General features: G+C 38.3%; 2 protein-coding genes and 1 long non-coding RNA gene across 4 annotated transcripts; 2 read left to right on the top strand and 1 right to left on the bottom strand.

Annotated features, from left to right (window-relative positions):
• The first annotated feature begins 371 nt into the window (after positions 1 to 371).
• On the top strand, positions 372 to 9,570 carry slu7 (SLU7 homolog, splicing factor). Of its 2 annotated transcripts, none has more exons than XM_026940374.3 (15): positions 372 to 510; positions 1,807 to 2,022; positions 2,180 to 2,333; positions 2,417 to 2,497; positions 3,679 to 3,843; positions 3,935 to 4,000; positions 5,571 to 5,702; positions 6,348 to 6,445; positions 6,739 to 6,806; positions 7,266 to 7,405; positions 7,500 to 7,661; positions 7,742 to 7,846; positions 7,965 to 8,036; positions 8,800 to 8,916; positions 9,115 to 9,570. In XM_026940374.3, the coding sequence occupies exons 2-15, from the start codon at positions 1,868 to 1,870 to the stop codon at positions 9,292 to 9,294; spliced, it is 1,695 nt and encodes a 564-aa protein (XP_026796175.3). In that variant the 5' UTR covers positions 372 to 510; positions 1,807 to 1,867; the 3' UTR covers positions 9,295 to 9,570. The 2 variants fall into 2 exon arrangements, with proteins under 2 accessions (XP_026796175.3, XP_026796176.3); XM_026940375.3 differs by having other exon boundaries at positions 387 to 457.
• Positions 9,571 to 9,757: 187 nt separating this feature from the next.
• On the top strand, positions 9,758 to 14,670 carry c1qtnf2 (C1q and TNF related 2). The gene is made up of 3 exons (XM_026940378.3): positions 9,758 to 10,513; positions 10,780 to 11,042; positions 11,714 to 14,670. Exons 1-3 carry the CDS (start codon positions 10,479 to 10,481, stop codon positions 12,346 to 12,348), a joined length of 933 nt encoding a protein of 310 aa, XP_026796179.3. The 5' UTR covers positions 9,758 to 10,478; the 3' UTR covers positions 12,349 to 14,670.
• On the bottom strand, positions 10,883 to 16,802 carry LOC128318591 (uncharacterized). Its single transcript, XR_008302000.1, has 3 exons — positions 16,224 to 16,802; positions 11,113 to 11,215; positions 10,883 to 10,991 (listed from the first exon to the last, which is right to left on the bottom strand). It is a non-coding gene; the product is annotated as an uncharacterized LOC128318591 (long non-coding RNA).
• Positions 16,803 to 16,827: the final 25 nt, after the last annotated feature.

Raw genomic sequence — 16,827 nt, forward strand, 5'->3', positions numbered from 1 at the left:
TACATGTCAAATGAATAAACATTATGCATATTGATAAAGATACGGCTATAACAAATCTCAGTAACCAGAATACTGTGTTTATATTATATAGTGTAGAATATTTTAGTGTATCTTTAAGCATGGGGGCATTTTACGTCATGTATATTCAGATGCTGAAATGATTTTAATAGTTGTCTGAGAGTATAAAACATATTAAAATGTATTAATCTACATATTTTTAAAATTTCACTCTATTTAGAACAATTCTGTAGTACTCATACACATCAAGTAAGGCAATACATGGGCTTACTATAAGGATTTTTTTGTTTTTATTATTATTATTATTATTATTATTATTATTATTATTATTATTATACCTGTCGCCACTTTTATTTTGTAATGTGTACTTCCGGTTCCGGTTTCTGCGTGTGACACGCTTGTAAACAACTAGCTAGCTGGAGTTTAGCTGCAGTATAAGGTAGAGTACTTGTAAACACAGATTTTAAATTCTGCCAGTCATCGCGTTTACAGGTAAATGTGTGGCTTGAGAACAATTTCGAAATCTGAACTTTATTCTTTTTTATGAAAAAGACTCGTTTTTGTAACGTTCCTAATGTTAGCTAACTTGCTAACTAGCCAGCCAACAGTAGCTTCATATAATGTGATTTAAAGTAACTTTACTAGATACGTACTTCAGTTTAGGTGAATATTAAGTTGTGTGTTTGTTGTCTTTTAATAATTTTATGTTTTATACTTTGTATAACCTTGGTCTTATCCGTACAAAGCCAGTTGTTATACGTTTTAGCTTAGTTATACTTTATATATGGAATAAAACACTCAGTCTCGTGCTGTTGTAGGAAAATAATCAACGATAGAGTGGTTATTTTTCTATAACAGCACGTCATGAAGTATTTTTATTCCTCTTAGACTGCAGCAATTTGCCAGTGATTACAATTTTTAATTTATTAGTGAACAACACATTTTCTTTTTATCCATTTTTTGTTACATTTAATGTTCTTCAGCGTCCATGAGGCAGGTTAGTTCCTGATATCACTCACATCATGGCAGCTAAAAAAAGACAGACATAATGAAGATTTTTCTGTGGTGGAAAATGTAGACTGTTACAAAGCGCCGACACTGGAGACTCCTTCCATAAATGCTGTATAAACCTCTCCTTAGAGAAAACTTCACATTGTCAGCGATTGTGTTTTTCGTTGTTAAATAACACATTTTTAAATCCGTTTATTATTAGTGTTAGATGATGTAGAGCGTCTGAGTTATAGATTTATGTGTAAAACCTGTTATTTATCGTGCAGGCAGAATTCCTGATCACGGTTGACAGCTTATTATTATTACTGTTGTTGTTATTATTATTAAATATTTCTACTGGCATAGAAGTGAGTCAAAATAACTTCCACTTATGTCTTTCAGCTTTTACTCTGATTGTTCATTTCGTGTTCTCAGCTGTCGGTGCACTCGACCTTTTATGGAGTTTTGTGGGCGTCACTATATGCAAATGAGCTGTGTCAGGAATGCGCTTTGCACTTTTGGTGATCAATATTTACACGCTAGTACGAAGAAAATCAGCATTTCTGCAACTTTTGTAAATCAGGCATAAAATTTTAGTTCAGTTTGGATTATGCAAAACATTTAACACACACTTTAAATAAGGTCCAGTGTGACGATGATTACGATGACCAAATGTGTGCCAGAGTTATTCCCCTCACCCACTGCCCTGGTTCAGTGAAACACATCTGTTGTGTAGTCCTCACAAAGAAGTTTTAGAATCTTTTTCCTCTCTGATGTTTCTTGTTTTCCTTCTCACAGCGGCCCAGAAAGGTCGGAGTGAAGTTCACGGTTTTGTGGCTGCACCGGTGCCTGGAACGCCATGCCGCAAGAAGCGGAGACCAGCACGGGTCAGGAAGGGGTCATAGACCTGGAAGAACCCAAGAAAATGACCCGAGAAGACTGGAGGAAGAAGAAGGAGCTGGAGGAACAGAGGAAGCTGGGAAATGCTCCTGCTGAGGTTGATGAGGAGGGAAAGTACGTCAATGAGCAGCAGAACAAGCTCCTACGATCACACACACACACACACACACACACACACACACTGACAGTTATTTATTATCATTGAGATTTCAAAGCTTTCGATTCCTCTTCATGCCATTGTGTGTTTTTTTTTTTTTTTTTTTTTTTTTAGGGACATCAACCCTCACATTCCGCAGTATATTTCCTCCGTGCCGTGGTACATCGACCCTTCAAAGAGACCCACGCTGAAGCACCAGAGACCTCAGGAGGAGAAACAGCAGGAGTTCACGGCTATAGGAGAGTGGTACAAGAGAGGAGTACAGGAGGTAAGCAGTTTAAATCTAGTTTAAATCGGTTACGTGTCTGGATGATGATGATTAATACTGAAAATAAAATTTGTTGCCTGCAGAAATCCATCAGCACAAAGTACAGGAAAGGGGCGTGTGAGAATTGTGGTGCCTTGACACACAAGAAGAAGGACTGTCTTGAGGTAACATGGATGTCACCTTATTATCGTTCAAGTGGGATACAAACTTTATTTTATTTATGGAGTCTCTCAGATGAGACGTAATTGATATTCTAATTTAGCTTCTTTTATTTTGCCCTGGTGCTAAAATCAAGCTGGATGCGAACGGATTTATTCGTAAAAAATTCGTACGAGCGTTTACACAAGAAATTCGGTATTCAGGAAATTCCTGTAAATTCAGAAAAACGTTCATATTTTAGCTACTTGTGCTCCTGAGTGTGTGTAAATTTTCTTTTAAAGAAGATTAAATAATATAAACCTCGACCTGATCGACTTCAAATCATATCATTCGCATGGATTACTGCACTTTTATATCTGGAACATACTGAGGAGTTTAAACTGCTTATGTTTATTACGTTTACAGCGTTTAGCAGACGCCCTTATCCAGAGCGACTTACAGAACAGCTTTGGAGTCTCGATCAAAAACACATCCTCATTCTAGTTCACTCAATTCAGGGACTAAGAGAACCATCGAGAACATTTTGGAAAACCAGCTGTTTATATTATTGGCATTAATTAAAGAAGATTGAAAAATAAGGCAAGCCAACACAAGCCTATAAAATTAATCATACTATTATAACAAAAGAAATGGCGCTGTATAAACGGGGGATCGGACGGTCTGTCTGCTCTTAGCCATAATCCGTAAACAAAAGCCCCAACTTTATCACTCGCTTACTATTATTATTATTATTATTCATATTAATATTACGTATTATTAAATATTTCTACTGGCATAGAAGTGAGTCAAAATAACTTCCATTTCTGTCTTTCAGCTTTTACCCTGATCGTTCATTTCGTTTTCTCAGCTGTCTGTGCACTCGACCTTTTATGGAGTTTGTGGGCGTCACTATATGCAAATGAGCTGTGTCAGGAATGCGCTTTGCACTTTGGTGATCAATATTTACACGCTAGTACGAAGAAAATCAGTCTTTCTGAAACTTTTGTAAATCAGGTGTAAGATTTTAGTTCAGTTTAACACACTTTAAATAAGGTCCAGTGTGACGTTGATTACGATGACCAAATGTGTGCCAGAGTTATTCCCCTCACCCACTGCCATGGTTCAGTGAAACACATCTGTTGTGTAGTCCTCACAAAGAAGTTTTAGAATCTTTTTTGACTGATGTTTCTTGTTTTCCTTCTCACAGCGGCCCAGAAAGGTCGGAGCGAAGTTCTCGGGTACAGGCTTTGCCCCGGATGAGCACCATCAGATTCAGCTCAATCTGGATTACGATGGGAAGCGAGACCGCTGGAACGGCTACGACCCCGAGGAACACATGCGCATTGTGGAGGAGTACTCAAAAGTTGACTTGGTAAAGTTCAATAGATCCTGCAGTGAAAAAACAATTATTTATTTATTTAATTAATTAAGTAGCGACGTTGTTGTACTTTTCTGTGTCACAGGCAAAGCGTGCTTTAAAAGCCCAGAGGTTACAGGAGGAGCTGGCCACCGGGAAACTGGATCACGGAGTACGTACTTACACCTGAGAGACATTTCTATTGACGTTATAGATTTATTTTCTGATTATAGACTTTCTTTTGGAGCTAGGGATGGTCCTCCTGCCTAATGTTGATTCAGATATCTCTAAGAATGTGATTATTCTCTAAGGAAAAGGGTGAGGTATAATCACATATAATATTTCTGCATCTTTCACAGACATGACACAGAAATATTAAACACACAGCAAAAGCTTTACTGAACGTCAGCTCAGTCTTACTTTAGCAGTTACAATTCAGTCACAGGGTTTAGGAGTGAAAATCTCACTGGATTAAAGGACTTTATGTAATAATAGTGGTAATGCGTGTTTATATGAATCTGTCAGCACAGATATTCATGAATGAAACATAAAATAAATGCTCTGTGCTCCAGCAGCACTTCTGTCTACAAAAACCCATTCCTCTAAAGACGCACAAATAAAATGATGTAAACATGCTTTTGGAGCAAATTAAATCTATCTTCTATTAATTCCATTAAATAGATCGATATCAATAACTCCACTGTAATAAGATTCTTACTCTCTTCCACTGTAATTGTTTTTTTTTTTATTATTCTTTTCCATTTATCACTCACTTATTCCCAACTCTTTGTGAGGGCTTTTCAATTACGAGCAAAATAACAGAAAGAGGCAGATGGTCTCTCCCTCCACAGACGCACAGAAGTTTCCTAATTTCCTGTTTTTTCTTTCGTCAGAGTATTCTTTTAACCTGCTGAGATCTGCAATATCTTACATCTTACACAATCATGAACGTAGAGACCACGTAACGTAAAACACACTTTTAGCCGACTGCAAATCCACATTTTTGTTATGTTTTATTATAAATTTAATACAAATTTTAAACAAAGATTCATATTTATTGAATTTATTTTCAAGATAAAAGTTAAATTGTTTTATAAATAGTGTGATTTCTACTATTGCATCTTTTTTTTTTTATTGATTTAGCTTATTTACACTTGAATACACTTAAGACTACAATTCCTGTCGGTGCTGATAAATGTTCTAAAACACCACATACGTATTTGAAATAGGGGCATTTTTATAAAATGGAGAACTTGGCTATCAAAAATTAGGGTTAATAGAAGCTATGTAAAGACAGTTTAACTGAAGTGTTTAAAAAAAATAGCTGCTTTCACTAATTCACTGAGTCACAATTTGTGTTTTTATTTGTTTATAGTGACTGATAATGATCAGGTAATAAAAAAATGGGAGAAATGTGATTCGTTATATAAATTGGATATAAAATTTCAAATTCAAAGAGATAATAAAACACCATCATTATATGTAAAAGGGTTTCTATAGAACATGTGACTAAGCTGTGTATCCTTAACTGCTGATAAAGTAGCTTGTTAGAATTTCCTGCCAAGATTTTAAAATAGTTTTCTATTTTTTTTTCCATTAACAACCACTGAGGATGCTGCAGAAAATCAATCACATCTTCAATGTTTTAATATTTATGTGTGTCTTATTTATATGTATATATATTAAATAGTATTATCTGTATTTTCTCTAGAATAAAACTTGTTCCTCTCTTTCTCCCACAGGAACGAGAACACAACAGTGAGGACGAGGACGAGGACAAATACGCAGACGATATCGACATGCCGGGCCAGAACTTTGACTCCAAGAGACGAATCACAGTGAGGAACCTGAGGATCAGAGAGGACACCGCTAAGGTAACATCTTCATATAATGCACTACTGGTTTGTTTGTTTGTCTGTCTGTTTGTTTGTTTGTTTGTTTGTTTATAGAAATCTCATACTTCAGTTAGTTTAGTATTCTGAGCAATCCAAGCATTACGACTGACATGAGTTCACACACTGACAGGATTATCTTCGACGAGACTCTATGCATATCTGTTCATGTGACCTTGTAGGAAGAATATTTACGTACACATATAGCTGTTTTCTGTGTCATGGATAAAACATCTCATAGAGAGAGGTGTTTTTTTTTTTTTTTTTTTTTTTTGGGAGACTCCACAGTTATAAAAAAGCATTAAATATATTAGCTTAAAATATTAGACTTGAATGAACTTGACCAGCGAGTGAAACAGAGCTTCATCAACCATAGAAATCACATACGATATGAAACTATATTTCCATGATCAGGTTTACACTTGCATCTTGTCTCATTCAAGTTATTAATATGCATTATTCCTTAAATCATATTCTTAATATGTATTGGGATAATTATTATATTTTTTTTTAATTAAGAAGTGAAATATTTTAAAACGTATATTGTATCAACAGGTCTAACCTCTAAGTGATTATTAAGTACTTTTTTTGCCATTTGTCCATTCTAACACATTAATTATATAACAGTACCTGAGAAACCTGGATCCAAACTCGGCTTACTACGACCCGAAGACCCGAGCCATGAGAGAAAACCCGTACGCCAACACCGGCAAGAATCCAGAAGAGTACGTTTCTGTCTAATAATTTCAGTAATGCATTTCAATAAGTGCCTTAGTTAAGCTATATGATCCTACACTTGATCCTAATAAATTAAACCTAATAAAGTGAACAATCCGTATATGTACAGATGCATACACTGATTTCTCAATGTATGTCGTGAATTTGATCTGAAGCAGATAAAGATTCTTATGCTAACGTGCCAGTCCTACTCCGGTAGATACAGACACACGTGAGAGAAGAAGAACACTAATATTCCTGCCTGAACCCAACTGTTTTTTGTTTTGTTTTTTGTTTGCAGGGTGGGATACGCTGGAGACAACTTTGCACGTTACAGTGGAGATACAATCAGCATGGCACAGACGCAGCGTAAGTAATTAACGTACACTATTATACACTATAGATGATGGATGTGATTGGTGAAATCCTAAGCTAGTGCAGTGTATCCGGATAAAACAGTGTGTATACTCTAGCGACTAAAACAGTGTGTATACTCTTAATCTAAATATCGCTTGTTTCAAAATATAGCACGCAAAATCCGTCTATGTGGTTAGAGAGATATTTGTAATAAATAAATAAAACTAAAGAGGACATTGTATAATTTCTGTGTAAGAAATTGTATCACCTGATAGTGCGTAAAAAGCTGAATAGTCTTTTGTTAGCCGTGTTGTTTATTAAAAACCTCATATCTTCTCCTGTAAGATATGTTCATTTATAAAAACAGACGTATTTGTAATAATAACTTAATGGGTCACCGTGACATCATTACAATCATTTCTCCTTCCTGTTAACATGCTTACTTCATGTGTTAACCGCTCTCTCGATCAGTCTTTGCGTGGGAGGCGTACGAGAAGGGAACAGAGGTCCACCTGCAGGCTGACCCGACCAAGCTGGAGCTGCTCCATCAGTCCTTCAAGGTTAAGAAGGAAGACTTCAAAGACAAACAGAAAGAGAGCATTCTGGAAAAGGTACGGCCAAACACTGTGCTTGCAGTTCTTTCTTTTTTTCTTTCTAGCTACAGTGTCAGAGTGTGAGTGCTGTTTGTCTGCATCTCGTCTGCAGTACGGGGGTCAGGAGCATCTCGACGCTCCTCCACGGGAGCTGCTGCTCGCTCAGACCGAGGATTACATGGAGTACTCTCGACACGGAGCCGTCATCAAAGGCCAGGAGAAAGCCATAGCACGCTCCAAATATGAAGAGGACGTCCTTATTAATAACCACACCGTGAGTGCAGCTGACAGGCGTCGGGATATAATGTGTGCGATATATTATTGAAAATTTGACTAGATTATTTTATTTTGCAGTGTATCTGGGGCTCGTATTGGAAAGATGGCAACTGGGGTTACAAGTGCTGCCACTCGCTGGTCAAGCAGAGCTACTGCACCGGAGACGCTGGCAAGAAAACCGCAGTGAGTTATCCCTTTTATACTTAAAGTGATGCAGTGAATCGTCTCCTTACTGCTGATGTGGAGTAATGACGACACCAGTCAGTGCATGCAGAACCTTTAACCGTGCATTTCTTTGCAGAACACATCGTGTGTCCCGTTTGAAGAAGGGGTTGATGATGAAAATGAGGAGGCACCAAAGACACTTTTAGAGGTACTGACAGTTCAGCTAACTGCATTTCCTCTCATTGTGCTTTTTCCCTTTTTATGCTCTTTTCACACTTGCTGTCTTCATCTCAACTGCTAACACATATTTTTACATGTAATGCCACAGGAAGTGGGCGCAAGACAGCGAAATTCGTTTGCTTTTTAAAAAACGCTTCAGAGTGTCGAGTGTTGAGAGAGGTTTTTTTTTTTGACCTCCCGACCAATCAATGCGCAAGTTGATGAAGTGAGAGAAGCAAACATGACAAGTGCTGGTGAAAAATGTGTCTTTGTTAGTGAGATGATTTATGACACATTGAATAGAAAATATTTCACTGGCAATATTACGACATTGAAAAAATAACAACTTGTCTTGTTTGGGACGCGTACGTGATGTGATGTGATGTTCCACTTTAACTGTGAGTGAACACAGTCACATCGCACAAGCACATCAAATTCTTGGGGTTTTTCTGCCTCCAATGTTACAGCAAAGAGAAACAACCTCCTCGTCACCAGAGTTACCCCAATCTTTATTTCATCTTTATTACTGATTATAATAAATCTAATCTAGACAGCAAGCTAGCTGATACCAGCTAGGACCAGTAAGAGTGTTAATACAGTGTATACAGTGCATGAGCTGCTTTTTATTTCATATCAGCACAAAAAAATTTTGTATAGTGGAAAAAAGGCCAATAGAAAACAGCCTTACATAATTCAAGCTCTATTTATATGAGTCTGATGTGCTGTATTTGGTCTTTGTAATGTTTTTCTAGATGCACCAAGAAAAGATGAAGGAAAAGAAGAAGAAGCACAAGAAGAAGCACAAGAAGAAAAATGAAGACAGCAGTGATGAGGAAGACGAAGCCAAAAAGAAAGAAAAGCTGAAAAAGGTGAACAGTTTTAGCTGCACTTAGTTTAAGTGTATATGCACTGTGTAAATTCACAGCTTTATGCGTGCAACATTTTATGACAAAGGTAAATCCTTAAGAAACGATTAACATCCGAACAGGGTTTATACTATCTGTGTGTGTTACATTTGTCCTGACAAAGTCTCGAGTAAGGGCTGAAAGTTGTTTGTTGTGTGGCAGGCACTGAGCGCAGAGGAGCAGCGACTGAAGCAGGTAGCTGAGATGATGCAGATGGATGAGAGGAAGAGACCATACAACAGTCTGAAGGAGGTACGCGAACCCACCGAGGAGGAGATGGAGGCCTTCCGAATGAAACGCGCCCGACCCGACGACCCCATGGCCTCCTTCCTTAATCAGTGATCCGGAATCATCCTGGAAGTCTTCGTCGCTTTTTTTCCCCACTCTTTGCTACACATGTTATGTAGGTTAACCGGTCAATCCTGTCATTTCACATATCAGACTGGGATAGCTTAGTTTTTCAAAGCATTTTGTTTTTGTTTTAGATGAACAGAATGTGAACAGAAAGCTGTAAATATAGCGTGTATGGCAAAACGCACCATGTTAACTTGATATATTGATCGTCTGTCCTCCATCATTGATTATTTTTGCAACAATATAAAGACTTAAATCAAACGATTATGGGTAATTTCTTATTCTGAGAGGTAACAACTGGTTTTCATTGTGTGTGTTTTGATTTCGATGCTTATTCAGAATATCAGACAAAATGGTAATAACAGTCACTACAGCTGCCAATTATGTGAGGAATAAAACACTCCAGGTGTGCTGTAATAGGAAAATAATCAAAGATGGAGTAGTGTGATGCAGCCTGATGTGAAGCACAGCTACTCTTAGCGCCCTGAAGTTGAATATTTTCCGGTTATACTGCAGCAATTTTTCACCATTACATTTTTTTAAATTTATTAAACAACTACACATCATCCTTTTAACCATTTATAGTTAGATTTAATGTTGTGGAACGTCCACGAAATGTTACCTGCTGTTATCACTTACATTCTAGCAGCTATAAACAGTCTTTCCCTGAAGAGCCTCATATTTTCTTTCTTGTGAAGTTAATAAGAAAAAATGCAGCTCGTTACCCAGAAACACACCCACATCCGAGACCATAAATGATGAATACTTGTCTCCTAATAATGTATTAGAACAAGCACAGTAATGTAAACCTGTGATTTGAATTACAACCAGAGCTGCTGCTGTTAAAAATTAATCAACACCTTCTGACCAATCAGAATCAAGAATACAACAGAACTGTATAAATAGGTTTTGGCATTTTGTTTTGCATAAAATCTCACACTGAGCGTTGCTACATGACTCTATATGAGAGTCTGAACTCCAGCTGAATTTCATGATTCCTCCAAAAGTCCCCTCCCCTCGAATCCAATCTGTTACATCATGTCCAAAGCATCTGGAGCGAGTGTGTCAAAACAGGGTGGATGCTGCTGCTGCTGTGTGGAGGAGACAGAGGATATCGGCTAGAGAGCTTGTTTTGAGCACTTTTCACGTTTGCGCACATTTGCTGAGGGCAGATGGGGTCTGGCATCGCACGTGAACGAGACCTGCGGTGAGTTCTTCTGCAAATGCATGTCATGCACTATTTAATCAGAGAGTAACTTGGCAAAACAAAATGGAACGAACTACTAACATGTTTGCAAATGTGTGATGTTCTCACCAAAAAGAATGATGAACCATTAACTATAAATAAAGAGTAATTCAAAATTATTTAAAACCCAGTGTACACCTGAAATGCTCAAGTGACTTACCCAGGAGAATAACACACAATGCAGTGTAATGCAACAGAAAACTTTAAGCTTGTGTGATGTTTTGCAGTCACAGCTGCGTCGTGCATTCACTCTTCCTGGCCACTTGCCTGCTGTCTCTCTCTTTTGTTGTAACTGTGAAATCTGGTGTGAGGAAAGAACACAACTTCACCATTCACTCGTCTCAGCTCGCATGCAGTTTGCCCGGGCCTCCAGGATCACCGGGCAGCCCGGGGCCTGCGGGGCCCAGCGGGGGGGCAGGACGGATGGGTTCACCAGGCTCTGATGGACAGGATGGCAAGGATGGGGACAAGGGTGATAAAGGAGAGAAAGGTGACTCAGGCCCATTTCATTTAAATGAACTGCATAATAATGTCTGTTTACTTAATGCAACAATTATTACCTAATGAGATCTGAAATTCATTTTTACTTCATGAGAATTTTTGGTGGGTTTCTTAGTAGCTAAAACTCCCAGAATACCAGACTGCCAGAGCAACACTTGAGCTCTGAATGAGTGTAAAAAAAGAATAGTTATTTTATACCACTGATTTTGTTACCTGTTAAATTAGGATAAAACACTTCAAGGCATGCTGTTATTTTCCAATCTCATCATGTTCTGAAGTGTTTTATTCCTCTTATCCCACAGCAATTTGCAAACAATTACATTTTTTAATTCATTAAAGAATATCACATCACACTTTTAACCAATTATAGTTACATTTATGCACAACCGCAGGAGCTGCTGCTATAGAAATGAATCAACACCTTCCGACCAATCAGATTCAAGAATTCACCATTAAGATTAAGATTATATAATGAGATGATAAACTCCCACTCAAAAGTGGCTGAGAAGAACTGTATTTAATAATTTTGTTCGTATCAAAGTAAACACGTAATGCTGTGCTTGACCTCTCTGAAGAGGGGTGGTGGTGGTGGTGGTGGTGGGGTGATAATAAAAACAAATAAAATTCCATGCCTAGTTTTCTTTTCACTTCTAATTTCAGGGGAACCAGGTCGCACAGGGAACCCTGGAAAACCAGGACTGAAGGGTCGCCAAGGAGTTATAGGGAGGGCGGGGCCGAGAGGTCTGAAGGGGGCGCAGGGGGCACCTGGTGTGCGTGGACCGGGAGGGCTGAAGGGTGAAATGGGAGATTTGGGTGAAGCTGGCGTCCCTGGTGGGTGTGATTGTGGGAAGCAGGCACGCTCAGCCTTCTCAGTCGCAATTAGCAAGAGTTATCCCAAGGAGCGCACGCCCATCCGCTTCGACCGCATCCTGATGAACGAAGGCGGCCATTACAACGCCAGCAGCGGCAAGTTCACCTGCGCTGTCCCAGGTGTGTACTACTTCAGCTATGACATCACACTGGCTAACAAGCACCTGGCGATCGGGCTCGTCCACAACGGGCAGTACAAGATCAAGACTTTTGACGCCAACACGGGGAACCACGATGTAGCGTCAGGCTCGACTGTGCTCCGGCTCAAGAAAGGAGACCAGGTGTGGCTTCAGATCTTCTACTCCGAGCAGAACGGCCTGTTCTTCGATCCATTCTGGACTGACAGTCTGTTCACGGGATTTCTTATCTATGCAGACCAGATTCCTAAGAGGAATATCTCTGCTGCTAGCTCTGGGTCCTCCTGATGGAACTTTTACTGACAAACTCAAATACGTCTGTACCTGGTCAAGTTTACACTCTTGAAATTCACCACAATTTTTATGCACGCTACTTTCTTTATAACGTTATAGTTCAAATGTCTTCAGAGAGCAACTATTCACCATTTTCAGGAATGTGTGACATAAAATTATTGTTCTTTTACTACAAAATTATCTTTATCCTGTTATAATATTATCCCATTTTTGTTATTGATAACAAACACCCTTTCACACTAAATTCTATGCAGTTATTGTCATGCACTACACAAATGAAATGCTTCCCTGTTGATGTCCAAAGGTCTTTAGACTTGCAGATTTCATGATGCTAAAACTGGAGGCTGTATGTTTCCTTTACATGTTAGAAACATTAGCCTCCCATAGGGGCAAGTGGGGCAGAGCCCAACCATATCAGCCATCCGCAACAAATGTTAATCTTCATAAAGTCCTCATTCACAGCTATGTTTTAAATTCCATTGAAATACTAATCTAAAAATGTTGGTATTAGACAGATATACATAAGACTTTCTAGATGTTGCACAATCGTGCTGCAGCATCCTCACATAGCTCCATAGAGTTATTATTGCACCTAGTGGTCAAAAATGGGAACAGCAAGCTCTAATAGATGCCTCACTGGGGCAGGAGCCATGCTGCCCCATGCTCACTCTATGAATATTCAGTGGAGGAGGAGCGGCGGACAGGAGAGTTTTGCTAGTGTGGGCTAGTTTAAAAATACTCTGTGGCCGCCAAGATCTTGCTTTATAGCAAATAAGCTTCATTAAATCTATCTCTCTCTTTTTCACTGCCTGATTTTTCTGGGCTAGTTTCAGGTCTTTTGTGTGGTTTTTGAGATGTAGTTGGGCTGGAAATTTTGATGAAACCTGGCAACCCTGGTTAATAATATTAGCTCTTCTGGGTATGATGGGAAACACAATATCGAAAAATGCTGAACAAGAATACGTTTCAAAAAGGGCTCAAAAAACAAGCTGTTAGACTGTATGCTGTATTACAGCATGTTGTTGACTCTCAACTGCCTGACCATCTCGTGATTGCTCTAAAAATTCATTAGATAGTAACCTGTAGTCAAATGTGATAGCCTTTCAACTTCATTTTGTTTGGTGGCATCTGTGGTGGTGGCCTTTAACTATGAATTATAAAAAGTCTGAACTCCCTTTTGTGACTCCATTTCTGAAGCAATCTGAAGTGTTTAAGAAAGAACACGGAGCACATTTCTATTTCACTCTGGCAGATGCTTTCCCTTCTGTTGGAACTGTAAATGACTCAACAGGAAATTGAACTTGGAACTCTCAAGATATGTAAATGTGTTTTGTTGCAGCTGTTTTACACCATTTCATTCTCTCTCTCTCTCTCTCTTTCTCTCTCTTTTTTCATCAAGTCAAGCCAAGCTGTGCTTCTTATGTATATGTGTCTTTAACAATGTCTAAAATGAATAAAAAAGGAAAACACAAATATAAATGAAACACAAAACTCTGCAAAACATTACAGCTTGACAAGTGAAAATATCTTCAATATAAGCAAATCTGTTTAATATTTTTCATTATTATATTATTGGGAAGATTTCTACAAATTCATTTTGCTAATTTATTTTCAGTCTCTATTTAAATGCAGTTTTCATGGTAATATTGAGTCGTTATATCAAGAAACTTGATAAACTTGATCATCTAAATGCACCATCTCATTAGTATTTTTATTGGTAATGACGGATATAAAAGCTCAGTATACACAGACTATGGTTTTTCCCCTCCTTACCACTTTCCAGTATAAACGTGGTCACATGTGGATGCTTTCATAATGACAGTCACAAACATGATCATGTGCATGCAGCCACACACACACACACACACAGGCTTTAGTCTTAGTTTAAACAAACTGCGTATGATAGGGGGTTTCAGTTAAAGGTCATGGATCACAGCTCTGAGCTAATTGCAGTAACGCTGTTGTTTATTTTAAATCCTGTCCACCTACGACCGCACGGCTGAAACACATATACAGTACACATATACTGTACTATAATATGTAACATAGCTATACTATTATACTATGATACTATACTATATTCTACATATAGATACTATATTCACCATGACATAGACTATAAAGTATATTAGCATCATCAGAAAATTTAGTACAAATACATCACTTTAGAGACAGACGGATATAATTGAGGAGTCAGTGGCAAGCCATGGCTGTGTTCCAATACTGTTTTAATGCCCTGGTACATTTCCTGTTACTATTTTAAAGGCTGTTCAATACTTTACGAGTGTAAGTGAATGTTAATAGATGAGCCCTTGGAGTCAGCATGAGCAAAAGAGAAAACTTGTGGTGTGTTATTTCTTATGTTGGGGATCTTATTAGTGCTGATGATGGGGAATGATAGAGGATGATAGATTATGGTAGCGGATGATGGAGAATGATGGAGGATGATAGAGGATGATGGGAAATGATGGGGAATGATAGAGTATGGTTGAGGATGATGGGGAATGATAGAGAATGATAGAGTATGGTTGAGGATGATGGGTAATGATAGAGGATGATGGGGAATGATAGAGAATGATAGAGTATGGTTGAGGATGATGGGTAATGATAGAGGATGATGGGGAATGATAGAGTATGATAGAGTATGGTAGAGGATGATGGGTAATGATAGAGGATGATGGGGAATGATAGAGAATGATAGAGTATGGTTGAGGATGATGGGTAATGATAGAGGATGATGGGGAATGATAGAGAATGATAGAGTATGATAGAGTATGGTAGAGGATGATGGGTAATGATAGAGGATGATGGGGAATGATAGAGAATGATAGAGTATGGTTGAGGATGATGGGGAATGATAGAGGATGATGGGGAATGATAGAGTATGATAGAGTATGATAGAGTATGGTTGAGGATGATGGGGAATGATAGAGAATGATAGAGTATGGTTGAGGATGATGGGGAATGATAGAGAATGATAGAGGATGATGGGGAATGATAGAGTATGATAGAGTATGATAGAGTATGGTTGAGGATGATGGGGAATGATAGAGAATGATAGAGGATGATGGGGAATGATAGAGTATGATAGAGTATGATAGAGTATGGTTGAGGATGATGGGGAATGATAGAGAATGATAGAGGATGATGGGGAATGATAGAGTATGATAGAGTATGATAGAGTATGGTTGAGGATGATGGGGAATGATAGAGAATGATAGAGGATGATGGGGAATGATAGAGTATGATAGAGTATGATAGAGTATGGTTGAGGATGATGGGGAATGATAGAGAATGATAGAGGATGATGGGGAATGATAGAGAATGATAGAGTATGATAGAGTATGGTAGAGGATGATGGTGATGCAGGGGGAATGATGGAGAATGATAGAGGATGATAGAGAATGATAGAGGATGATAGAGAATGATAGAGTATGATAGAGTATGATAGAGTATGGTAGAGGATGATGGTGATGCAGGGGGAATGATGGAGAATGCAGGGGATGGGATTTGTGGACTACAGAGAGCAACATGGTGAAGAAAAAGGTGTCTGTTGAAGATTCTTTTGTCATTAATTCAAGTTATCGTTGAGCCACAATAAAGTTGTAACTCATGTCAAACAAAAACTGTAACATAGCTATTTAAACGGAGTATGATTACCTAGTTTTATCATTTAATACAGCGTTACTGTGTACACATAGCTTTGGATTTAAAAATAATAATAATAATAATAAAACCAACTGGTCATTGCAGCACATCTATACAAGGCATGTGTCCAAAATGCTCATCATTAGCATCAACAAAAATGGCAATTATTTCAACTGTGAGTGCAAGTTAAACAATCAAGTAAGTACCCTGTACACACTCACCTTGTGATGTGTGGGGTGAAATGGCTGACAGCTTGCTCTGACATGCCCTACTTCCATTTCCTGAAATAAAAACCATATCAGTGCCCTTTGAAAGTTCTTTGAAGTTGTTTCACAGAGAAGTGCTACTTCTCTAGAAAGCAATATTTTTCCACAACATTTCCCCACACATCCAGTGGAACAATGATATTTTTACTATCAGTACCAAGACACATTCTGTTTCTAGTGGCTTTATTATAAACATAGAGTACGCAGGGGTGAGGTCGTATGTGAAATATATGTTCTGTGAATCATTCATGTTGACGGGTGTTGTGACTCAGAGTTGCTGAGGTTTTAAAAATGTCAGTGTCACAGCTAAGTTGAGAAACCATCCACCACCCGGTGCTGTGGTCAGAAAATGACACTGACAAAGGGTAGAGGTTGATTAATACACTGTGTACACGGAAACAGATGGACTTTAGTCTATAACTGCACACATACGAGATGATTAACAAAATAAGTGTGTGTAATAAAGTGCAGTCAGTGTTTATGACATGACAGTGTTTAAAACTCTGTGATGTGGGGGCCCCAAGATAAATATTTTCATTGATATAATATATCATAGACA

Source organism: Pangasianodon hypophthalmus, chromosome 7 (assembly GCF_027358585.1).
Source record: "Pangasianodon hypophthalmus isolate fPanHyp1 chromosome 7, fPanHyp1.pri, whole genome shotgun sequence".
NCBI classification, from domain to species: domain Eukaryota; kingdom Metazoa; phylum Chordata; class Actinopteri; order Siluriformes; family Pangasiidae; genus Pangasianodon; species Pangasianodon hypophthalmus.

Coding starts and splice junctions, on each gene's coding strand:
- slu7 (XM_026940374.3), top strand. CDS start 1,868: ATGCCGCAAGAAGCGGAGACCAGCACGGGTCAGGAAGGGGTCATAGAC. Junction 2,334..2,416: donor ACAAGAGAGGAGTACAGGAG/GTAAGCAGTTTA, acceptor TGTTGCCTGCAG/AAATCCATCAGCACAAAGTA. Junction 6,446..6,738: donor ACCGGCAAGAATCCAGAAGA/GTACGTTTCTGT, acceptor TTTTGTTTGCAG/GGTGGGATACGCTGGAGACA.
- c1qtnf2 (XM_026940378.3), top strand. CDS start 10,479: ATGGGGTCTGGCATCGCACGTGAACGAGACCTGCG. Junction 10,514..10,779: donor GCACGTGAACGAGACCTGCG/GTGAGTTCTTCT, acceptor GATGTTTTGCAG/TCACAGCTGCGTCGTGCATT. Junction 11,043..11,713: donor GGGTGATAAAGGAGAGAAAG/GTGACTCAGGCC, acceptor TTCTAATTTCAG/GGGAACCAGGTCGCACAGGG.